The following is a 26,240-nucleotide window of genomic DNA, read 5'->3' as shown; positions in this document are numbered from 1 at the left end:
GGATTGAATGCCACTTTTTGATTCAATCAGTAATACGTGTTTTAACTGCACCTTATCTCAGACCCAATCAACACACACACTTGGACTTTGTGTCATTATTGTGACAGGCAACACATCAAGGTTCATCAGCCAACACTACGCATTTGCACATTCCACCTGAGGTCACTCTCTTACATGGAGTAGCCAATAAGATTTGGGCCAGACCCCTTTTGTCCAGCAGGAGCTATAAAACCCCTTGGCCCCAGACACAACGTACCATTAGGTCCAAGAACCCCAGAACTAAAGGTAAGTCTTCCATGGTTTTCTCTGTCTGATTCCCAATGTATCAGTATATTGGTTTAACACTTAAAATTTAGGCTCATAGCTCTTGTATGTATACAGAGTGTCGAGTGTGTCTTATTTAGAACTATTTATTAGTGTAGTAGCCTCAAGAGGGATACATCTAAGTACTGTAAAGTTTTCATTATGACTACATGGTTAAATATGATACCAATTTCTACTGAGATCTTAATGAGGTCAGAGTTGGTGGAAACCACATAACATGGATTTCATCACATTTACCTGGTTTTCCCTAGGATAAGTCCCCTAGTCCCCTGTAGCTCAGTTGGTAGAGCATGGCGCTTGCAACGCCAGGGTTGTGGGTTAGTTTCCCACGGGGGGCCAGTATGAAAACGTATGCACTCACTAACTGTAAGTCGCTCTGGATAAGAGCGTCTGCTAAATGACTAAAATGTAAATAAGTGCAACTGAAAGTGAATAGAATGTCTTTGTGTCAATCGTCATGTAGTGTACGATGTTGCATCTGAAACTCCCTGTAGTCGTCCTAATCCTCTTGTCTTCTCTCCTGTAGATCCACCTTGCCCATCAGCAATCATGAAATTCTCTCTCGTCGCCGCCCTTGTTGTTGTGCTGGCCATTGGTAAGAATTCATTACATAAATTGTTACGCAACAAAGAAATCTTTAATGACTTTCTATCTTATCTTTATATGTACCTAATACTACTCATGAATAGTAATTGAGTAACACATAACTGGTAAACAAAATAATTCAGAGGATAAATATTTATTTGAAAATCAAGACCTTCACTCCTCTGCTAATCTATAACCTATTTAATGATAACTACATCCATCCTTGTTTTCTGACTGAATTAATACTGTGTAGTGAGTGTGTGTAATAAGTGTGTTTTTCTGTGTGTGTTTATGACAGGCTGTGAGTCCGGTTCCCTGGTGAAGCGTGACATCCCTGCTGAGATCGAGACTCTCACCAAGTACTTCCAGGACGCCATCGAGAAAGTGAAGTCTCATCAGCTGATCAGCCAGGCTCAGTACGTCACTGACCACCACACTCTTCCAATATAATAAAATAGAATAGAATAGAATACTTCTCTTGAGGGGAGATTTTAATGCAGATCAACAAAATAAGTACCATCAACTCTGTATGGAGTTGAATCTCTTCACGTTTAAGATATCAAGTAATTCTAAATAGATCACTCATTCAAATTGTTACTATTCAGTTTATTTATTTGTAACATTGTACTTGACAGGAATATTACATTTTAAACATGTCTGTTTTCACATCAGTACCATAGAGTCAGCTTTAAAGCTAGCTTGCTCCCTGAGCCTACAGCTTTTGGAAAACGGCTCTCTAAGTGTGTCTCTCTACCCATAGGGGTTACCTGGAGGAGGGTAAGACTCAGATCATGCCTCTGACCGACAAGATCCAGGAGCATGCTGAGAAGATCCAGGAGCACATGAAGCCCTTCGTCAGTGACATTGAGAAGCAGGTGCGTCCCATGGCTGATAACCTGCAGGCCCAGTTCATGCCCCTGGTCGACAAGATGCAGGCCCAGTTCAAGCCTCTGGCTGATGACTTGCAGGCCCAGATGGAGCAGCTCTTCCAGACCGTGGTTGACCAGACCAAGGCTCTACTCCCCACCCAGTAAAGCTAACGTAACATCCCCATAGCTTGGGTTCACTTTTTGTTCAGCCCAGACCGTAGAAAGGAAAAACCATCTCCCCTCTGTCTGTTTCACCTGTGTCAAGTCCACCTCAGTCCTTCTCTTGAAATCATCTTGAAATTATGCTGCAATTTCACCAATAAAGGGCTTGAAAAGTGGCCTGTGATTGTTTTCTCTATGGTTCACCTGGGCACATTTGCATTTAAGTCATTTAGCAGACGCTCTTATCCAGAGCGACTTACAAATTGGTGCATTCAATTTATGATAGCCAGTGGCAACCACCCATTTTTTTTTTTTTTTTAAAGGATTACTTTTAAATTGCACTGTGTACTGCTGTATAATTTATTGAAGGTTAAAGGTCAAATTATGGGGTTGAAATTAGATACATTTCTGGGCAGAATTTGATGGGAAGTGCTTATTGAAGTGCAAGTCAATATTTGTTTTGATATACTGACTTTTGGGCCACTCTATCATATAGCCTATAAGCAGAGTTGGGTAGGTTCCTTTCTAAATATAATCTATTACAGTTACTAGTTACCTGTCCAAAATTGTAATCAGTAACGCAATTTTGGATAACCCATACTCAGTAACGTAATCTGATTACTTTCAGTGACTTTTTTGATTACTTTCCCCTTAAGACGCATTAGAAGAAGACAAAAAGGATCCATCAAGCACATCTGGTGTGTCATCATAGTGGTCTCTGAATTGTGGTCAGACTCAGCTCAGGTGGAGCAAACTACATTTGCGCCTTTTTTCAATTCTGAATTGAATGTCATTGAGAAAACAGAAAGGTGTCATAATGTATTTTTTTCGCAAGCATCCTTTTTGAATTCAAAAGTAATTCAAGAAGTAATCATCTAGTTTTTCAAACGTATCTGTAATCTGATTACACAATTTTTGCTGGAACTACTTTTTTGTAATCAGATTACATGTAATCAGTTACTCCCCAACCCTGCCTATAAACCCGAGTTGTTAATATTCATAAAATAGTCGTTTGCATTGGATGGAGCTTTGCCTCAGCTAAATTGAGATTGTTATATTAATGTCATTGACTGTGACCTAGACCTACTACATTTTACAGTCATTTAGCAGATGCTCTTATCCAGAGCGACTTACAGTTAGTGCATACATAATTTTATTTTTTCCATACCCCCCGTGGGAATCGAACACACAACCCTGGCGTTGCAAACGCCATGCTCTACCAACTGAGCTACATCCCTGCCGGCCATTCCCTCCCCTCCCCTGGACGACGCTGGGCCAATTGTGCGCCGCTCCATGGGTCTCCCGGTCGCGGCCGGCTACGACAGAGCCTGGATACACACACTCATTAATGCATAGAATGTCCAAAAGACGACAAGGAAAATCTGATCTGACTGACTAGATAAGTGGTGAAATATTATTGCTTGTCCTTTGTCTTGATGATACCATAGTTCTGTTGAATTGCCTTGGCAATAGGGACATGCGTGGACTACAAAGTGCATTGAAAAAGAAAATGTTACAAAAACTCAGAAAAAGGCACTAATATGCAGTCACGGTTACACATTTATTAAGCTATAACTGATTTACACTGTGGACAGGGACTTGAGCCAAGCCCCTCGATGTCGCGGAAACCATCTATGAGCTGATCCATGCACTCACCGCAGAAGTGGTGACCGCAGGGATGCCGCCAAAGTCTCCAGTGTCGAATGCGACCGCAACGCTGACAGTCGCGCAGCACAGTTGTGCATCGGTGAAACCTTACATGAGTGACTTCAGAGGAATAGCCCACAACGTAACTGAAGGGGGTAAAAAATATATATATATATATTTTTTTTATATAGTGCAATTCATAGGCCTAATCATCATCACGACATCACCATCACATTCTTAAACCCTAATTCTACAGAGCTCGCCAGTTTGTACGGAAATGATTTACCTCTGTTTCGTTCAGCCATTACTATGGGCAAAATAAATGAGGAAAGAATAAGGTTTTGGAATAAACGCCGAAAATAAGGTCTGAGGTTAAAATGAGATTTTACACGTTTTGTTCTATAAGATATCAGTCAGTTAACGTGAACTTTATGAATTATAACGCCTTTATGTGCGTTATGTTTTTTAAAATTACATTAAATGCTTAAAATTCACAAAAAGTGATGTTAGCTGATGAAGATTACCTCAGAGAACAAAAATTTATAAACTCTCCTAAGCCTGTTTTTACCACAGACCTTATTTTCGGTGTTTATCCAAAACCCCTACAAAAACTCCATTCATTTTCCCATAGGCTTTGTTCAACGAACCTTTAAAAAATATATATTATTTATTTATATATATATAATTTCGTGATATCCAATTGGTAGTTACAGTCTTGTCCCATCGCTGCAACTCCCGTACGGATGGCAGAGTTAGTGCCTACAAAAAGACGTCATCACTATTGCGCTCTATATCATCACCACCATCATCATCATCATTGTAAAAAAAAAAAAAGCCCTTCCTTTCAACCAATCAGCGTGCCCGAATGGGCATTCGGGACGCTGACCCCTCCCACTTCAGGTAGACTAGACACTAGACTAGAGTGTTGTCCGTGCATCCGCAATGTAAATTCATGGCTTATAATCATCATCATTGATATAATGAAAAATGACATTTAGCAGACGCTTTTATCCAAAGGGACTTACAGTCATGCGTGCATACATTTTTGGCGTTGCAAGCGCCATGCTCTACTAATTGAGCTACAGAGGAAATACAAATGCATTGCAGTTTTAAATGGAACGTTTATTTAAGTTTTGACAGACCTAAGTGTACCTATTTTAAATTTGGTGTAGGCTTACCTGTCTTTCGAATTTTGTCCTCTCAACGGACAGCAAGGGAAGATGGAAAACATCACTCTCCAAAATCTCTGCAGTCCCTTCCATACTCTCATTGCTTTGGAAAGTCAATGGAAAAGGGTGAAGGGGTCTGCAACTGAACGAGACAAAGAGTTAAGGAATGAGGCAGTGGTGTTTGCTTAGCCTAGGCTACAACTCCCCAGATATTGTAACTTTAATTTAGGCCTGCCTACCTACAGATATCTCTATTTTAAATAACAGAAAAACTACTCTACATCATAATGGAGAGATGGTTGCAAGTTATACATCCTTTAAAAATATGTATACACATGTTGATATGGGACCTGTATATTAGGGCTTTTTGTCTCAAAGCAATGAGGTAGACCATGACTTGTTGTCAATTTTGACACATAACAACAAAATCACTAGTCTTCCACACAGCTATGGACCCTTTAGATGAAAGGATGCATGCTTCATTGGTTTTATAAGATGACATTCACATAGAGGCACATTGTGTGTGCTGTAGCAACCCAAACAATCAAATAATAATTAATCAAGTCAATGTTGAGTCTGATTTGGGGAAAAATAATGTGTGTACTCCATCTCCTTACACTCTCATTATTAGCATGATGGCAGTGCATCTAAATGTAAACAATAAGTAGGCCTATACCCCCCTTGAATACACCATGCTCAGTAATTTGATAGCATGATCCCATATAGCTTCACTTTACTTTACCCTTGCCTATTCAGTTGCCAGGCTACAATATGTACTCAAGGTGGCCTCCTTTAGCTAATGTTTAAAGGACTGAAGGATATTTTACGGGGAACATCAGTCTCCTTCCAGCTGAACTTATCTCTATACATCACAACAACCCTCAGACCTTCAGGCTGAAGGCTAAAGGCATTTGAAAGAGGTAATGCCAGTTCTAAGTGGCCTTCTCCTTGTAATAGAAGATGTAATGAAGACAAATTATCAAGTACCCTTACTTGCAATCAAAGAAACACATTACAGAAAGTTAAAATAAATCACATTTAAGTTTTATACCTCTTGCTCATTTTTATGTCTTGTCAGTTCTGCAACGTGCCTCCTTGAAGTGAACATAAAATAAAATAAAATAAAATATATTAACCATTCAAATCTCGACAATGGGGTAACCAGGGATTGCCTCTAAGCTGTTTTTATAACATATTTCAACCATATGTCTGTCTGACTTCTGTACTCTTAACAAACGTATCAATCAACATCAGATGTCAGTGTATGACAAATTATCTAGCGACCACTGTTACGAAGCAGCAGCAGCAGTATAGATGTTTATCAGACCATTAACTAATGACTTCATGTCTCATCCCGGTGCATCAGATCCCTTTTTCATGAACTCACAGAACATTTTATAACTGCTCAATACATTTGGTAAAACAGGCTTCATACCAGAGGGTTATGGAGGCGTATGAGAGTTATGAGGCTTAACAGATGCTATTTCCATTGTGTTAAAGAGAGTGGTGGTGGTGCCTTGTTCTACAGCCTCTCAGACCCTGGGGTGGTAGTGGAAGGACAAGGCCAGGGTGATTTAGATGGGCACACCAGCTGGATGGAGAGCCAGTGATAAGCCCCAGAGATAACTGGGTGTCTGGGCACACTGTGTGCCACAAAGGTTGGCACATGCAATTACTGCCATGTAGTTAAGCATAGCGAGAACCCCCAAAGATAAGCTGTGTCTTTGAGGTTCCCTTGGAATTAAAAAAAATGTGGGTTATCTGTTTCAATAACGTGTGCCTAAAGTTGGATTTGATTTGTACTTATGAGCTCCAATTAACTTTTTTATACTGGAAAAATAGCAAATGGTTATATTTGTGCATGATGTGAAGATCAATCCATTTATTTGACTATGTTCTGTAAATTGTTAATAACATTATTATTAGAATCACAACAACATGTATTTTCTTCTCTTAAATGTTGATGTTGCCCACTGAATATGATAGTATGTAGTATGTACATACTGTTTTATTCCGGGGTTTTTTTTCTGTTACTGTAGGCTGGTGAGTGATTTGGGAAAAGACTCCTTGCGGTGCCACATCAATTTCCGGAATGTCGAGGCTATTTGTAATCACGCAGCTGACCAAATTATACAAGATTTTAGTTCTTGGTTAACCCTGATAAATGTTTTTGGCATCTGAGGTCTGTTTGCGAGGTATGAAATATTGTATGACATTTCTAGCTGGCATGTGGCCATTATGTTACTGTTTGGACTCCTATAACACATGTATTGAAATTTACACATTAGACACATGTAGTTAATGCCTAAAAACTATTTAAGCTATTTCAAAATTATTTCCTATTCTAAACTGGTATAGGCTCTAATCTAATGCATATTCTCCTTCTTCATATTGAAGGCTACACTGCATGTGCCTTAGATTTATAGGGGTTTGTACAGGTCCTGTATGGTTAGTTGTGTAACTCGATTGCCGCAGATATGACAGGAAAACACATTTACAATCAATGTTGTGCAGATTGTAGCCAACACAGTTTGAGCCTGTATGGCAAAATAAGTAGATTGATATAATTTCACTACACAAGGAGTGTTGTGTGTGTGTGCCTTTGATAACATGCTCTTTGTGTCTATAGTCTTGCACATGATGTCCATGCACTCTTCCTTAATCAAAGGAGAGCTAGTTAGACATGCAGAATTTTTTTAAATCTAACAAATCAGATGAGTATGAGCTGAAGGATACTAGATAACCCAGGAGCATATAGTGTATAGAGATATATGGCACTGGCTCAGAGACAAACCATAATTGATTTTGATAAAAAAGAGTAGGTTAACATGATCAAATGTACCATTTAAAATCATGACATGTCAAGATCAAAAATCATCCGTACATCCATCTGTACCCACATAATGACAGGACTACATTCTGCCCATTAGCTAAAATGGATGGTACTCACCATATTTCAATTTAGGCACCTAGAAGGGTCATCCAGAAGGGCTTGAACTGCGCGTGGAAAACGGCAAACCCTGACAGAAAAGAAACAGTGGCCTATTATGGGAACCTGAAAAGCACTTAATAATTCAACAAAAATTTGACAAAAGAGAGGAAAATAATAAAGCACTACATGGAAGCCACACTTCAAGATGGTTTTGGGCTGTAAAAAGTGGGGCCAATCCAATATCTACAGTTCCAAACGCCTTGTCTTTAAGAAGAGTGCTGTATGCTTTGGTCTCTAAGGAGTAGGGGACACAGACTGTCTCAATGGGCAGTGGGGAATACTGATGGATATGTTTTTGCTGGCATGGGTTATGTTTTTTTACTCAAAGCTGACAGACAGACAACCCCCATGCACACAGGTGCTAGCCTATTCAAGGGAATAGTGTAAAAATGACGTCACTGAAAATCTGCTTTGGAAGCCTTTCAACATAAAAGTCCTTCCTTCCTGCTCTACAGTTGCTCTACAGTACTTTCTTTCTTTCTTTCTTTCTTTCTTTCTTTCTTTCTTTCTTTCTTTCTTTCTTTCTTTCTTTCTTTCTTTCTTTCTTTCTTTCTTTCTTTCTTTCTTTCTTTCTTTCTTTCTTTCTTTCTTTCTTTCCTTACAGAATAATTTAAAGCAATACTATACAGTACATATGCAGCAGCATATATTCACACGTACTGTATATAGTCACCGTACAAAAAAGCAGAATATTTGTCTTCACAGTTCCATTTTCTGTGAATTTCTTCAAAAACAAATGACCAAATGAAACATATTTTTCCCAGATTGTCTGGTGCTCCTGTTTTTTTTCTCTCTCCAATGCTGAAATACCACTTTGTGAAATTACAGTACAATTTTCAAAAGTAGACACAGGCAGTCAGCAATATAGAAATAGAATGAATAGAACGGATTTGGAAGCTCTAACCCTGGTAAACTCAAGGGTACACTCGCAATGGCTTTCTCGTATTTTGATGCAATAATTTCCATGGTGATTTGGAATGCTCTATCAACTGATGCTGGATTGCCATAGTAATCTAGAATGTTCATTTAAATTATGCTAACTGTGTTTGTTGTAATGTCAGTTGAGTTGACTCAACATATCACAGCACAGATTGAAGTGAAGGGTACACCTCCTGCTTTTACTTCCTGGCATGAGTCTGGGTTGAAGGAGACAAAGGTTAAGACAAGAGGGTTCTAATATCCCTTTGCAACAATGGGGCCAGCTACTGTATGCTAGTAAACAACGGCTCTGGTAGCCTAGCGGTTAGCGCGTTGGGCCAGTAACCGAAAGGTGAAAAAGGTGAAAAATCTGTTAATGTGCCCTTGAGCAAGGCATTTAACCCTAGTTTGGTCCATATGTGCCATACTACTATGGCTGATCCTGTAAAACTGTAAAAAAATAAATTATAATCATAACTTGTCCTAACCTTTTATCTTCATCCTAGGCATGGGTACACTCAAAATGGCTGCCAGTCCACCCGTTATGCCATCATTGACTTGAATAGGGACGTCCGTTCTGTTCATTCTATTTCTATGGTTGGCGATGCATGTGCATAGCCTCAGCAACAATGGAGTGCTGGCCTTGGTGATGGTTGCTAGGCAATGGAGGAAATACAATGGCCTCCTTGGAAACCAAAGGCCCTTAAGTGGACTAAAAGGAAAGAAATCACACAAAAAATTTATTGATGAGGAAAACAGTGATGCTGTGCACCTTAGAGTAGACATAGAACAACATATTGCTGTGTTGTAGCACATGGGGGAGACAGGAAAGAGTAGGTACCCGTGCAACATAAGTTGACTTGAATTCTAGTTCCACACAGAGCCTTATGGCTTTGGCTCCATGTTGGCTAATCAAATAAATCAATCAAACATACTAATCAATCTAATAATCATTAAATGTCTGGCTAGCTCTTGCGTTCTGTCTGTCTGTGATTCATGTTAGATGTCTCTTGATTGACTAACATTTCTTAGTCTAGATGTGGTTATTGCAATAACAACAATCACAGTACAAATAGGGGCTACCAGTGTAAATGTCAGTTGTTTGAAGAAAATAAAAATATGGAGTTGGTTGTCACTGTTGTGTAATCAGTTACTTCCTCTAGAACTGGATGAACCAATTGATCCACAAACAAGACATTTAATGATCCTTGTGTATTTTAGACAGGCATTGACGATGTGTACATGTGAAGGGGCTGAGGCTAGTGTGTAGCAGGCTTTATACATATAGATGTTGGGTTTGGCTACAAAATGGAAGCAAATTAGAGAGCGGTCTTAAAAACAGCAGCAGTCCACTTGGGCTTGACAATAGTGCTTCTGCTGTAAAATATTGTTCTTTTGTGCGTCTAGATGAAACAGGTGCACTTTGCAAGTGGTTGACAGCGGGAAAAGAGTATTCATAGCACAGCATGTCTTTTTAGGAGATAGTTTGTTGTCCCCTAATGAAAATATGAAGAGTTCTCTCATTTAATGAAGTTGTATGCAACTGCAAAATAACCCCATTATATGTCCATTGTCATGAATATATCGAATTGCCTCAATTGCAATCAAACATCCATTATTATCACACAACAAAGCCTACAGGGTTTTTTCTAGATCAAAAAAAGGAGCTTAGGTGATGAGCGTGGCAGGAAGCGTGGCAATGGGTGTGGTCGGCCCGTCGGCGCGGCTGAATTCATTCCGGTCCCTTGGCATAGAACATTTTAGAGGCCCCATAAAGCTAATTTCCTGCAATTCTACACATTTTGCCATGGAGCTAAGAGAAATTGTTGCAGTTTTGAAGCTAATTTCCTGCGATTAAACATATTCTGCACTGGAGCTGAAAGTATTTCGCTGTTTTAAATCTAATTTCCTGCAATTCAATGCATTTTGCCATGGCTTTTAATGCTGTGTTCTAATGCTCAAACATAATACAAAAATCTATACTCCTGAATTCATAGTTTTGGGTATTTTCAATTCTCCCTGACTGTCTAGCTTTCATTTTGGTGAGTTAGCTCTCCGTTATATTATGCAGAAAATATAAAGGCCCATTATCTTTTCTACATAGTTTATACCTGGTTTTCGTCGATTAAGTTTACACTGAAAGCGTTTTTCCATCCGGAAAATGTATTTCTAAAAACAGTGTTTGGCCGGTATGAAAAAAGTAAAATAAGTAAAATTATGATTTAAAGTTACAATTAATAAATTGTTTTTCAATCCACAACCAGACTGCATTATATGCACTGCACATTCGACATCATAGCACGATACATTGTGGACGTCTGTAGGCGTAAACTAGGGGAAAACACACTAAAATGAAGGAACACACTGACCTTCTATGACCAAACCATAAACTCAACTCAAAGATTCTAAGAACTATAATGTCCTATTTCTCTAAAAATGCTCCTCCTCCTCGCAAATTAAATTTAATCTCTCTCCCATCTCTGTGCAGTCTGTTGTGGAGAAACTGAAGCACCCACTCCAAAACAACACTGTTATTTGCTCCTCCGGGGCCCGACCCCTGAAGTGTTCTACTCAGTTAGAGCTCCTAATGCAGATTCCATTTCAGTAGCTATTAGGCATCCTCTCTCTCTACCAGACCTATCTATTGGATATACATTCTGCTGCCCTCCTCCACCCCCCCCCCCCCTCCATCCCACCCCATCCCTCCATCCCACCCCTGGGAAGCCCTGCAAACTGCTTATTCAACAATCGCTTACCATAAATATATGTAATGACATTTCGGAGGCAAAGAGGCCTGTGTGGTTTTTAATTCATATTTAATGGCTGTCAGGCTAAATAGCTAACCCACTATCCTAAATGGGAGCTGCTCTGCCACTCCCCTCCACTCAGGACTGATAGCTGTCTGCACTGCTGCTCCTCATGGCGCTCTCTCTTCCATCCTTGTTCTCTAGTCGAAACAGAGTAGTACACTCTTAGAAAAAAGGATTCCAAAAGGGTTCTTCGGCTGTCCCCATAGGAGAACCCTTTTTGGTTACAGGTAGAACTCTTTTGGGTTCCATGTAGAACCCTCTGTGGAATTCAAAAGGGTTCTACCTGGAACCAAAAAGGGTTCTTCATAGGGTTCTCCTATGGGGACAGCCGAAGAACCCTTTTAGGTTCTAGATAGCACCTTTTTTTCTAAGAGTGTAGCTTGATCCCTTACTTAGGTTGTGTTAAAAACAGCCATCTGAGTAGATCAGCCTAAGCAGTGATGATGCTACAAATGACCATTGTAACAGTTCAAATTAGTAGGACTGATTCTATACTACAGATAGAACAGTTGAATAAATGTGACCATCCTCAGACAATAGATACAATATTAATTCAATCTGCAGACAGTCTGTGACAGAAAAACAGACAAACATCCCCCCAAAATACGAGACAGCAGGAAATAATCGGTAGCACATTTTTAGATGTCCAGATATTTGATCTAATCTGACGATATTGACAAATAGAAGTAGGCCTACATTGCTTTGCCCAGACCTCTGAGGACAGCCAATGACCGATCAGTGCAACAATACACACTGTGATATAAAACGGTATCCTAAAGCCAAGAAGAGCGGTAAGTCATCACAAACAAAGAGCAGGGGTGGGTTAAAAAAAAACATCATCATAATCACTACTACAAATATTGATGCACGCCCAGCTTCTTCTTTTTTTTCAGAGTTGGGCTCAGGCGCTGAAATGTAAATACATCTACCAGGGCAAGGAGCTGGAGGCTTGTGTTACCACTACTAACAGTCAAGAGCCTTTTCATGCTGCCCAGGAGGGCCATTCCTGTAACGCTAGCACACTAGAGAGGCCCACAAATCATCTCTCTCTCTCTCTCTCTCTCTCTCTCTCTCTCTCTCTCTCTCTCTCTCTCTCTCTCTCTCTCTCTCTCTCTCTCTCTCTCTCTCTCTCTCTCTCTCTCTCTCCCTCTCTCCCTCCTCATTCTCTCGCTCTATCCCGCTCTGTCTCTTGCTTTCTCACTTTCCATTTCTCTCGCTCTCCTCTTTCATCCCTTTTCTTTTTTGTTTCTATTCAGTTCTTTTTTATATTAATCTTCACCCACCCCCTGCCCATGCCCCTTCTACTATCTTATTCTCCTCCTCTCCTTCACCCTCTCTTTATACGCTCCCTAACACAGTTGCTTACTTGCCTGAGAATAACACATTAGACGAAAGACAACCATAATAAATGTAGTATTGTGTAGTACACATGCATGTAAAAAGAAGGGGGTGGGGCTGTGCTCTGTCCCTCATCATACACTATCGTCTTGTCATCTTATCTCCAGTAGTTAGACAAACAGGTTGAAGCTGCTCATTGATGAGCGATGATACTATCTCTGTCCCTGATCAATGCTGGGCTCAGCCTCTATCGATCTGTCTGCATGGCGGGATAGAGCTTTTCTAGTTCTGCCCCACACAGGCCAAGTGGGTCACATGGGTCGAGACCACTGTTTGGACAGATCCTAGGAGAGGTTCATAACCATGGCAGAACAACAACCACACAATAGGGAAGGGTTATATCAATGTTCATTCAATATGTTTCTTCTTATTTCTTCAGCAGATGGTGAAATATAATTTTATTTTACATTGACCTACAAACTGAAGATCTTTGAGAAAACATCAATACCGTGTGATAATAGTTCACATTTTACAAGAAATTGTGCAAAATATGACTTATCTGATTTCATTCATGTGGAGCAGTCAGTCCTCAGCTTTATACAGTAGCAGTGTCCTAAGTACTCATAGATGAGGGGTAGCGCTTCCCTTTTCTGGAACCATTCCAAACCACCCCCTAGACCCTATCCCAGATCCTTGGTAATACCCTCCTGTCAGATCCATGAGAGTGAATCAACATGGGGCCCTAAGGGCATGGGGCTGGAGATTGGTTTGGTACTGGGCCTTTATCTCTGACATCTCCTGTCCCAGGATGAGTTGGTAGCGCACTCAACAGTCATACACTCGCTGTTCCCATTATCAAGTCCAAGTGCCTTTTTTCTGTATCGCTTTTTTTCTATGGTTGGCTTTGTTTTCCACTGTGGCAGATCTCTATCAGATGTTTGGAGTTGATTTAGCTCCTGAATCAGAGCATCAATCAACAGTAATTACTGTCAGGCTTCCGGTGGGCCAACCCTCACACCCATATGGACCCGGCCCATCCATCCTGGCCAATTGGCAGCTTTATAGCCCCATATAAGACCCTCTCTGTCACCCGGTGGGCTGGGGCCTGTGTGAAAGTGGGACTCTAACAATGAAACGCATTTGACATGTGATTGAGGCATTGAGCCCCAGGGTTGGGCACTCTATTCAACGCCTCACTGCCAGCGCCAATTTACAGTATTCACAGTCTGCCAGTCATTTTGTCTACTGTGGGTTATCTGCTGTCTGCTTCTTTCTCTATTATGGTGTCATCACTATCAGAGTGTATGAGTGATCCCATAGATAGAACCATTCATATTGAATCAATGATAATGCAAAAGCGAGTTTGTACAGGTGCGAGATTTGATGCTTTACAATAGACATCATGCTGAATGATTCATCAATATTCTCCATTCTTATGTTGATCAGAAGTCTCATTGTATCGTAATCGGGTTAATGGATCTACACTAGCGCATGGGATGTGTGTGTTTGTCAAGACCAGGAGAGAGCAATGTGAAGCCTCAGTGGGCGTCCGTCTCAGGTGACTCCAGTCTGTTCCTGCCAGCATAAAGATACTTGGTGCGTGACTTGAAATGAGCTGCAGTGGCTCCCCCTGGGCCCTGTAATGACAGCTGACCCATTCTGATCACACTGCTCAGCTCAGGCCGGCCAGTTCTTACATAGACTGACCTCCTATTCGATTGCTCGGAAAATGCATGCTTATTTCCACCCTTACTTGAAGTAATCACTGAGCTGACATGTCTGGATTGGGTGAAAGCAATGCAATGGGAGCCTTGCTCTCACCTATCCAATCATGTTAGATAAATCATTGCGTCAGAGAACATCAAGAGGAAGTCTATGCTAAAGACATTGTTGCAAACTTACAGAGTATCCAACATACAGAATATCAAAAATGTGCAGTGAAAGACCGATTACAGTACGAAATCTGTTGCTCCAGTTACATGGTTCATATTCAGGTTATGAAATTCTTACCTCAAAAATAAATCATGAAATGAATCAATATATGATTTAATCAATGTTATCCGTAGGTTAGTAATTACTTATCCCATTGATAAATGAAACTACTCTGACACTGAATAATCAATGTGGTACATGCTTGTAATTTTCCCTCAATATGTTTCTCTGAAATATGGACCTTTCCTATAACTATTTATGAGTGTTGTGTGCTTTGCTGTACTGCCCTGCTTAAACCAATTGCACTATGTTTGTGTGTGTGTGTGTTCATGTGCAGTCATGAGTGCTGTAGGTCTCTCCTTGTGTCTAATTCAGTTATAGAGTGTGCTGCTGCTCACCCCAGGGCACAACTCTCCAGCTAAAATACATTAGTAATGACGCTTCCAAAGAGAGATCTGGAGTTCTGGGCCGAGGAATCAATAGAATGAGGGGAAAATATATAACAAACTGTAAGGAGAGCACTTATATCTTATTGAATATAAACAGTAACTATCAGAGGGGTCCGGTGGGTTGGGATTTTGATAGGTTAAAAAAGATTAGGGAATAGGTTAAACGTATATATAGCAGTACAATAACACAATATTGGATTGAGATGCAAATGCTTTAGATGGTAAGATTAGAAGTGTTTGATTACTGCGTTTTGGGACATAACAGGTCTCTCTTGTAAAATCAATTTTCAATGTGAAATGGATCATCTCAATGAATAAATGATAAATGATTTGGTTCTTATCTAAATGTATTTTCAGAATAGATTAGAATGGGTTGAAAACATCTCTGTTTATTTGAAAGCAGCACCAAGGTTAATCAGTGAGAGAACATATTGTCTGTCGATGGGAGGCAGTTGGCCTTGGACCTAAAAATGTGAGTTCAAATCAAATTTTATTTGTCACATGCTTCGTAAACAACCAGTGAAATGCTTACTTACGGGTCCTTCCCAACAATGCAGAGAGAAAGAAAACAGATAAATAATAAAAAGTAAAACATGTAATAATAAAAGTAATAATAAATACACAGTGAGTAACGATAACTTGGCTATATACACGGGGTACTAGTACCGAGTCAATGTGTAGTAGTACGAGGTAATTGAAGTAGATATATACATATAACTAGGATTATTACCTAATCATCTACTTACACTCAAAGCCCATCCAAATCTGTTATCTTCCATTTATTAAATTTGGTGACAGCTACCAACTTTGTGTCAATACATAATACATGTTTTCAATGCAAATTGACTTTACTATTTGTAGAGGTTATTTTCTATTCACATTGGCTTATTGGTTGCTATTGCCTATTCAAGTGTTACCGGAGGGGGTCGCAGTTCCGGAGCGACCCACTAGGTGTCATCCTCCGACAACCTTAGGCACCTCCTCACTCACAGTCGGGACTAATCATCATCCTATTGGTGTCACCTGTGTCTATCAGATCGCCTGTGTATTAATGCCCTCACTTCCCTGTGTTCCCTTGCTCAGTTTTCTCTGCTGGTTTCTCTATGTCCAGCAGTACTACTCAAGTCGGAAGTTTACATACACTTAGGTTGGAGTCATTAAAACTCGTTTTTCAACCACTCCACAAATTTCTTGTTACCAAACTATAGTTTTGGCAAGTCGGTTAGGACATCTACTTTGTGCATGACACAAGTAATTTTTCCAACAATTGTTTACAGACAGATTATTTCACTTATAATTCACTGTATCACAATTCCAGTGGGTCAGAAGTTTACATTCACTAAGTTGACTGTGCCTTTAAACAGCTTGGAAAATTCCAGAAAATGATGTCATGGCTTTAGAAGCTTATGATAGGCTAATTAACATCATTTGAGTCAATTGGAGGTGTACCTGTGGATGTATTTCAAGGCCTACCTTCAAACTCAGTGCCTCTTTGCTTGACATCATGGGAAAATCAAAATAAATCTGCCAAGACCTCAGAAAAACAATTGTAGACCTCCACAAGTCTGGTTCATCCTTGGGAGCAATTTCCAAACACCTGAAGGTACCACGTTCATCTGTACAAACAATAGTACGCAAGTATAAACACCATGGGACCATGCAGCCGTCATACCGCTCAGGAAGGAGACGCGTTCTGTCTCCTAGAGATGAATGTACTTTGGTGCGAAAAGTGCAAATCAATCCCACCGCAAAGGACCTTGTGAAGATGCTGGAGGAAACGTACAAAAGTATCTATATCCACAGTAAAACAAGTCCTATATTGACATAACCTGAAAGGCCGCTCAGCAAGGAAGAAGCCACTGCTCCAAAACCGCCATAAAAAAGCCAGACTACGGTTTGCAACTGCACATGGGGACAAAGATTGTACTTTTTGGAGAAATGTCCTCTGGTCTGATGAAACAAAAATATAACTGTTTGGCCATAATGACCATCGTTATGTTTGGAGGAAAAAGGGGAAGGCTTGCAAGCCAAAGAACACCATCCCAACCGTGATGCACGGGGGTGGCAGCATCATGCTGTGGGGGTGCTTTGCTGCAGGAGGGACTGGTGCACTTCACAAAATAGATGGCATCATGAGGAAGGAAAATTATGTGGATATATTGAAGCAACATCTCAAGACATCAGTCAGGAAGTTAAAGCTTGGTCGCAAATGGGTCTTCCAAATGGACAATGACCCCAAGCATACTTCCAAAGTTGTGGCAAAATGGCTTAAGGACAACAAAGTCAAGGTATTGGAGTGGCCATCACAAAGCCCTGACCTCAATCCAATAGAACATTTGTGGGCATAACTGAAAAAGCGTGTGCGAGCAAGGAGGCCTACAAACCTAACACAGTTACACCAGCTCTGTCAGGAGGAATGGGCCAAAATTCACCCAACTTATTGTGGGAAGCTTGTGGAAGGCTACCCGAAACGTTTGACCCAAGTTAAACAATTTAAAGGCAATGCTACCAAATACTAATTGAGTGTATGTAAACTTCTGACCCACCGGGAATGTGATGAAAGAAATAAAAGCTGAAATAAATAATTCTCTCTACTATTATTCTGACATTTCAAATTCTTAAAATTAAGTGGTGATCCTAACTGACCTAAGACAGGGAATTTTTACTAGGATTAAATGTCAGGAATTGTGAAAAACTGAGTTTAAATGTATTTGTCTAAGGTGTATGTAAACTTCCTAACTTCAACTGTATGTACAGTTATTTGTTTCAGTGTTAGGTAGTATTTCGTATTTTGGCTGTCAGCGAGTTTTTGGAGACTTATTTGCTCCGCCTTTCTTTTATCGTGATAAGTCCGTTATTTTGGCTTCGGGACCACCAGTAAAGATCCTTGTTTCACCATCTCTGCCTACTGCCTACTGTATAACCTGCACCGCACCTGGGTCACACCTCACCCCAACCCTTACATTCAAGTATGACTGACTAGTGTTTCCTCATATGATCCCTTATCTCCCTTGGTCCTAGTACTGATGTACACTACCGGTCAAAAGTTTTAGAACAGCTACTCATTCTAGGATTTTTATCTTTATTTTTACTATTTTCTACATTGTAGAATAGTAGTGAAGACATCAAAACTATGAAATAACACATATGGAATCATGTAGTAACCCAAAAGTTGAAATAAATCAAAATATATTTTATATTTGAGATTCTTCAAATAGCCACCCTTTGCCTTGATGACAGCTTTGGACGCTCTTGGCATTCTCTCAACCAGCTTCACCTGGAATGCTTTTCCAACAGTCTTGAAGGAGTTCCCACATTTGCTGAGCACTTGTTGGCTGCTTTTCCTTCCCTCTGCAGTCCGACTCTTCCCAAACCAATTCAATTTGGTTGAGGTCGGGGGATTGTGGAGGCCATGTCATCTGATGCAGCACTCCATCACTCTCCTTCTTGGTAATATAGCCCTTACACAGCCTGGAGGTGTGTTGGGTCATTGTCCTGTTGAAAACAAATGATAATCCCACTAAGCCCAAACCAGATGGGATGGCGTATCGCTGCAGAATGCTGTGGTAGCCATGCTGGTTAAGTGTGCCTTGAATTCTAAATAAATCACAGACAGTGTCACCAGCAAAGCACCCCCACACCATCACACCTCCTCCTCCGTGCTTTACGGTGGGAACTACACATGCGGAGATCATCCGTTCACCCACACCGCGTCTCACAAAGACACAGCGGTTTGAACCAAAAATCTCCAATTTGGACTCCAGACCAAAGGACACATTTCCGCCGGTCTAATGTCCATTGCTTGCGTTTCTTGGCACAAGCAGGTCTCTTCTTATTATTGGTGTCCTTTAGTAGTGGTTTCTTTGCAGCAATTCGACCATGAAGGGCTGATTCACAGTCTTCTCTGAACAGTTGATGTCGAGATGTGTCTGTTACTTGACCTCTGTGAATAATTTATTTGGGCTGCAATTTCTGAGGCTGGTAACTAATGAACTTATCCACTGCAGCAGAGGTAAAAAAAGTTTTAGAACGGAGTCTTGTCTACGTCAGAACGCCATTCCTGTGGCGGTCCTCATGAGAGCCAGTTTCAACATAGTGCTTGATGGTTTTTGCGACTGCACTTGAAGAAACTTTAAAAGTTCTTGAAATGTTCCATATTGACTGACCTTCATGTCTTAAAGTAATGATGGACTGTCGTTTCTCTTTGCTTATTTGAGCTGTTCTTGCCATAATATGGACTTGGTCTTTTACCAAATAGGGCTATCTTCTGTATACCACCCCTACCTTGTCACAACCCAACTGATTGGCTCAAACGCATTAAGAAGGAAAGAAATTCCACAAATTAACTTTTAAGAAGGCACACCTGTTAATTGAAATGCATTCCAGGTGACTACTTCTTGATTTGTATAACGCCTTTTTCGTTACTACATGATTCCACAGTGCATATGTGTTATTTCATTGTTTTGAAGTCTTCACTATTATTCTACAATGTAGAAAATAGTAAAAATAAGAAAAACCCTTGAATGAGTTTGTGTTCTAAAACTTTTGACCGGTAGTGTATTTGAAATTAATAGAGGGACCAAGGCAATGACTTGTGCAGAGAATGTCCATTTATTCTCATTTTTCAATCTGCTAATAGAGTTACAGCCTTTTTTTATCCCTGTAAACATTTGTATATTAGCTGTGAATAACGTCATAGGGAAGAGAGAGAGAAAGAGGAGGTGGAGATGGGGCTGGAGAGAGTGAAAGTGAGAAAGAAAACAGAGAGGGATTTTGTTCTCAATGTTTTGATACACTGTATATTCCATCTATTGTACCTTAGTCCAACCATTAAACATGGGCCAGTGCTGTATGTCCAAGAGGTGCCAGAGACAAAGAATGAATGATACAGAGCAACAAATGTGTGAAGCAGAGAGAGAGAGAAAACAGAATGAAAGCGAAAACTAGAAGGAGAGAGAGAGAGAGAGAGAGAGAGAGAGAGAGAGAGAGAGAGAGAGAGAGAGAGAGAGAGAGAGAGAGGGGAGAGAGTCAAAGAGAGAGAAGAAAGAGAGAATAGCGAGATGTGTGTTCATTAGTCCTGGAGCTAACTGCTCCTCTCTCATATAGCTCCTTGAGTTTCAGCTCATCTGCATGAGGCAGCCAGGGCCCCTGGTGTCCCTGGTCGGCCAGAGCCCTGGTCCTAATGAGAGGGAGAGGGGGGTTTGGGTTACACTCCCCCTTACCCTGCCCTGCTCCAGCCTGGGTATCGATCCTGGGTTTACCCCTGTGAGTTTCACTCATACGCACACTAGCGAGGACAGAGCACTACTGGCTGGCTGGGTGGGTGTTGATGCTGGGCCGCTACCATGGAGAGATGCAAATGGCAAATAAGACAATACTGCTAGGAGAGAGAGAGGGGAGTTGTTTAAAAAAGAGGAGAGGAGTGATGAATTTGAGACGGCTACACTCTACACCCTGGTAGTGCATCGATCGGAAGAGAGACTTTGACCAACCAAAGCAGTGATGTCGATGGTGTTGTTCCCTCTACCCTCAGATCTGTAGATAAAGACATAACCATGTTTTCGGAGTCCATTTGACAGTGAAGTTCCATGTCACAGGCTGTGTATTCTGATCTAACAGTAAGATACAGGCAACAAGGCTTCACATAACTGGGGAAACACAATCAATTACAATCATTTCTTAAGATTTAGCAAGAGGAAACGAAATGAAAATTGAAAATGGATTATTGGAGGAGCAAGGACAGGACATACAGTATCTGGGTAGGATGTCTCTGAAGGAAGTCTTAGAATATTCCCTCCCCCTGTTGATCAAACCAAGGACGCATTTCTCAAGCTACACAGTGGAGACAGATTGTGGGCATTCTATAAAACCTAGTCAGAGGAGGGGAGAGGAGAATACAAGTGGAATTGAGAGTGGGTGGTCTAGTGCTGAAGGTAATGAAGTACTGTGCGGGGCACTTTCACGACCACCTGAGTGCAGTTATACTGCCTTTCTCTGAGTTTTCTCTGTTCCACTCAACCAGTACCATTAAACAATTTCAAATCCTACTCTATATGCTGCTTCAGTGTAATTACTCATTAGTGCCAATCAAAAATCTATATGCTCCATTTTCATTTTCAGAATCCTGCATTTCAAGCTCCTCGTATCAAGGATAGGGTTGCAAAACTACCAGTAATTTACCAAAGTTACCAGAATTGTCAGTAATTTTGGTAATGAACATACTTTTTGGCAATCTATGGAAATGTTGGTAATTTAAACTTGAATAACTTTTAAAAAATCATATATAAAATACATTTGTTCTTCATCATTATGTGTCCATATTGTCCATGAGTTTCTAGTGGAAAGACCATATGGTTCAAGAGAAAATTGCGTAATTAATGAAAAAAACATCTAATCAACAATGACAACAGTTTGGCCCCAAAACATTTACAATAAAGACATATAGACATAAATAAATAAAAGTGTGTTAAAATATAAAGGATATTCCACACTGAAAGCCTCATATTGAACACAAACGGTATTCACTAAGTTGATGGGATGGATTTAGGATACTATTTTACAGCATTGTCATTCAATGTTTCATATTTAAAATATCTTATTTTATTATTTTATTTCTTTTACATGTTATTTACATGTTGTTTACATGCAATCACCTAAAATCCTTAAAAGTTTCCCCAAATTCCGTAGTTTACTGGTATATTTCTGAAGTTACCAGTAACATTCCCTCCCTTTGCAATCCTAATCGAAGAGGAAAAAGGGAACATATGGACAATTTATTGTCAATGTCTTGGCTGGAAGGCTTTTTTCTAAGCTACGCCTCTCAGGTTTCTGTGCGATGTCACTCTATTATTGGCCATTTTGTTGGCGGACTGTATGTGAGTAGGTCAATGTACATCAACCGTAGCGTAGCAACGCAGGCTGGACATCGGCACTGTGTGCATTAACCACTCTCTGTGTAAAAGCCTTTCCTTGTACCTGGTCCAAAATAGCTTTTACTCACTCTCTCCTTACTCTGCGCTCACTCTCTATCTCCCTCACTCACGCGCTCCGGCTATAGGACATTAATATGAAGTGGATTGAGTATTGTTTTAATGTTCGACAGGTATAGCCTCTCTTAGCCTCCTCTACTCTCTCCCCTCTCTTTCTCTCTTTGTCTCTCTCACCCTTTCTCTCCCTCCCTCTATCTCTCTGCCCTCCATTTCCACAGCCTTTAATTAATCTGTGCTTTGGTAAAGTTTCAGAGGATAGATGGGATTACTTTGATAACCCAGGAGAGATCAAGAGATCATAATGGATTACATCTGCATATTAATAGTTAATATACTGTATATTGCCATACCTTTCATTGCTTTTAATTATTGTTGCTCATGGTTATGTCTTGGATCGTGGCTATTCATTTGAGTTTCAAGACAATGAACATGTCGTTCCACTCAATTAGCTAATGCTTCCCGAAGAATATGCAAAAGGTTTGGTAAAACTCTCATTTACATGAGAGCGCTTAAGTAGCAGGTGTGAGTCTGTGAGGCTTTCAGGAAGCAAGCATTTCATAATGTAATTTAATCTAATGTAACATTAATTTGTAGAATAATGGTAAAAAGCTACAGGGAGAAAGAGTGTGTAAGAGAGAGACAGAGTGGGGCTGTTCAGGGATGGTCTAACTACACATGGTTTCGTGGACAAGGTGATGGTTGGTCTAGACCTGGGGCCAATCCTACAAAACACACCACAGTGACCAAGTCCATTCTAAATGAGTGATGTCCAAACCACTGTGGTTATCTTTGACATGACAGGAGGAAGATGGACTCATGGGAGTGAAGGCAGCCATTAATTCATCTTTGACCATCGATATTCACCTATTTCGAAATGATAAGAAAATGGGGAAGAAACCTCTTCCACTTTTTATAAATGAAAATTAATATACACTACTGAGATTAATAAAAATAGTTAAACCAAACAGGTCATTCAATGACAGACCCAGCAACAAAAATGTGTTGTTAGGACGTCCACAGAACGTCCTGAAATGGTCGCCAAAAGTCGTCAGGATGTTGTGTCCATGGTCCACTGTATTTCCCTCGTTCCCGGCGTGTCCCGGGGACGTCCCCGGGATGTTCGCAGGATGTTCGCAGGACCTTGTGTCATGGTCCCCTGGAGGTCTTTCCTTCGTTTACTACAGTATGAAGGGACCAATCAGAGAGCACGGTTATGACGATGTCATTATAAAGTGACCAAATTGGGACAATGTCAACGTTCTGTTGCGACCAAGCCGGACCTGTATTAAAAGTCCTCTTATGGTCCTGAGGTAAACATCATGTTTTAAAGGCCTTTAAAACATCATGTTTTATATACACTCAGTGGCCAGTTTATTAGGTACACCACCCCGTTCACGAAAATGGTTCGTGGCTTGCTATATAAAGCAGGCAGACAGGCATCGAGGCATTCAGTTACTGTTCGATTGAACGTTAGAATGGGTAAAACGAGTGACCTAAGCGACTTTATGTGTGGTATGATCGTCGGTGCCAGCCGCACCAATTCCAGTGTCTCAGAAACGCCGGCCTCCTGGGCTTTTCAGGCTCGACAAACAAAACACATCCAGTCAGCGGCAGTCCTGTGGGCGAAAAACAGCTCGTTGATGAGAGGTCGAAGGAGAATGGCAAGAATCCTGCAAGCTAAAAGACGGGTCACAAACAGGCAAATAACGGCACACTACAACAGTGGTGTGCAGAACGGCATCTCGGAATGCACAACTCGTCCATCCTTGTCACGGATGGGCTATAGTCCGGCACAGTGGACGCGTCATAATCCCCATAAAACCTAGAGGTAAAACACGGTAATGGTTCCAATCGTTTTTTTCCCCCATTCATTTTTGCATCTGGAATTTTAGAACTACTTCATATAAGGTCTGTGTTTCGTGTAGGCTTACCCTGATGTGACATTTTGATAGCCATGTAATTCTCTCTCAGACAAGGTGAGTTTTCTCAATATATTCGCCTCAATTTACTCTAAAAAATTCGAAATGCTAATTAGAAACAGAGAAGACCTTAGCAAGATTACAAATTCCTGCAGGAAGCTCCTGCACTTCATCTCTAGCCAACACTCTCAGCTACAGTTCAACAGCGCGACCAGAGCCCTTTGTGCCTAGAGACCTTCTGTGCCCAATCCATTAACTTAAGTCCCCTTTCTCTGTCTTAGCTAGCTACTGACTATAATAATAATAATATGCCATTTAGCAGACGCTTTTATCCAAAGCGACTTACAGTCATGTGTGCATACATTTTTACGTACACTTTAGCTAGCTAGTTAGCAGAGCAGTAGATAAAAAAAAAATGTTTTATTGTGTTCTACTTAGCCTAGATAATTGTTTGTACAGTATGTCGACTTTGGTGTCTATCTCAGATCTTATGGCATTTTTCAAGGATGAGCATAAGAGCATTAAAAGGGGAGAAGACCACTATAAGTCTGGCCATGTGGAGAAGTGCAGCTATAGTGAGAGGCAAGAATTCAGGCTGTTCTGAAGGCAAAGGGGGGTCTGACTCAGTACTAAATGGATGTACCTAATAAACTGACTACTGAGTGTATATGTCCACGCTATGAGGTTGGAATAATACTGTTAAATTGTGAAAAGTATGATAATGCCCTTTTAGTGTAAGAGCTGTTTGAAAAGACCGCCATGAAATTTCAGCCTGTTTTGGTGGGATGGAGTTTTGGCCTTCCATGGTGACATCACCATGTGGTAAATTAGTTAATAGACCAGTAAGAAAGAGCGTTCCAAACCTCTCTGCCAATAACAGCTAGTTTTCAGTTTTCCCCTCCACACTCAGACCACTCCCAGACCGTCCTAGCAAAATTCTTGATTGAGAAATTGTCCTTTGCTAAGAAGCTATTTTTGCTTCTTTTTGACCATTTTAATTGAAAACAATCACAAAAGGTACTTAATTGCTACACAGAAATTATTTGATATTAAGACAAAAACGGCTGCATTGGAGCTTTAATGTTCCAAGAACGTTTTCAGAACTTCAGTTAGATAACATATCACTGAAACCTGAAAGGGACCCAACGAGAATGTTACCTAATGTCCTTAGTACGTCCCCTGTGATGCTTTGAGGTTCTTGATGAGGTGTGGGGGTGGTGAATATTGGCTATTTGTCCTTAATTTGATTACCCATTGTTCTGATTGGCTGCTTTATTCAGTATATCCTGCTCTGCCCTTGATTATTGTAGACTTCCTATCCCTAACTGCATCATAGATTTGGAACATTAGCTCAAACAGAAATAAGAAATTATATGTATTCTCAATTTTTCTTATGTTCAGAGAATATGGAATATGATGAGAATGTATAAAGTATATTGCATAAACACTTTGCATTAGCATTCCTCATTTCAATGCAAACAGACATGTACACTGCCACACAGACTGCCACTTAAAAGACAATAAACAAAACAACTGTTGAAAAACATTATTTAATTTAATTCAATTTTGATATCAATCCATGCATTAATAATGGGTGGAATAAAGCATTCTGTATGCTCAATGTCACATTTCACACATCAAACACTATTCTACACATTTATCTACTCCACTAGAACACTTCTGTCGTGAAAAAGCTTCTTGTCTTCCCGCTTTAACTTGCTGAGCTCAGTTAAAGTATGGAGAGTAGGGAGGAAGTCCTGAGCCATCACTATCTCCTGACTACTGCAGCAGAAATGGCAACTCAGCTTATAGCTGGTAATTGTGGTCAGGACACTATGACCTTATTCATGTTTATGGTGACTAAGAGGGATGGGGGTGGGGTATACTATTTGTCCCTGGTGTAAGAATTGGCTCCATCTCAAAGACGCCAAGAGATGGAGGGCCACAAGTAATACTAATTCTATATGATTGTCCTTGCGCTATTGCAGTGAGCTATTTTAGCCCGCTGACAAGAAATATTTGAGCCATGATGTCATCTTTACAAATGATATTCCCGACATGAGATTTTCAGTTAATCATGCTAACCCTGTCTTATGACTATGTCACAAGGTGGATAAGTGACAGGTTCTGGGTCTGG

General features: G+C 40.5%; 1 protein-coding gene and 1 long non-coding RNA gene across 2 annotated transcripts; one reads left to right on the top strand and one right to left on the bottom strand.

Annotated features, from left to right (window-relative positions):
* The first annotated feature begins 243 nt into the window (after window positions 1–243).
* Window positions 244–2,116, top strand: afp4 (antifreeze protein type IV). Its single transcript, XM_041852789.2, has 4 exons — window positions 244–285; window positions 851–919; window positions 1,208–1,325; window positions 1,670–2,116. The coding sequence occupies exons 2-4, from the start codon at window positions 874–876 to the stop codon at window positions 1,941–1,943; spliced, it is 438 nt and encodes a 145-aa protein (XP_041708723.2). The 5' UTR covers window positions 244–285; window positions 851–873; the 3' UTR covers window positions 1,944–2,116.
* A 2,655-nt stretch (window positions 2,117–4,771) lies between these two features.
* Window positions 4,772–8,038, bottom strand: LOC121543085. The gene is made up of 3 exons (XR_005995983.2): window positions 7,707–8,038; window positions 5,808–5,850; window positions 4,772–4,898 (listed from the first exon to the last, which is right to left on the bottom strand). It is a non-coding gene; the product is annotated as an uncharacterized LOC121543085 (long non-coding RNA).
* Between the last annotated feature and the right edge of the window lie 18,202 nt (window positions 8,039–26,240).

The sequence above is a fragment of the Coregonus clupeaformis genome, chromosome 17 (assembly GCF_020615455.1).
Source record: "Coregonus clupeaformis isolate EN_2021a chromosome 17, ASM2061545v1, whole genome shotgun sequence".
In the NCBI taxonomy this organism is placed as follows: Eukaryota; Metazoa; Chordata; class Actinopteri; order Salmoniformes; family Salmonidae; genus Coregonus; species Coregonus clupeaformis.
The sequence above is the reverse complement of the archived record's forward strand: the minus strand, read 5'-3'. Positions and strand labels throughout refer to the sequence as shown.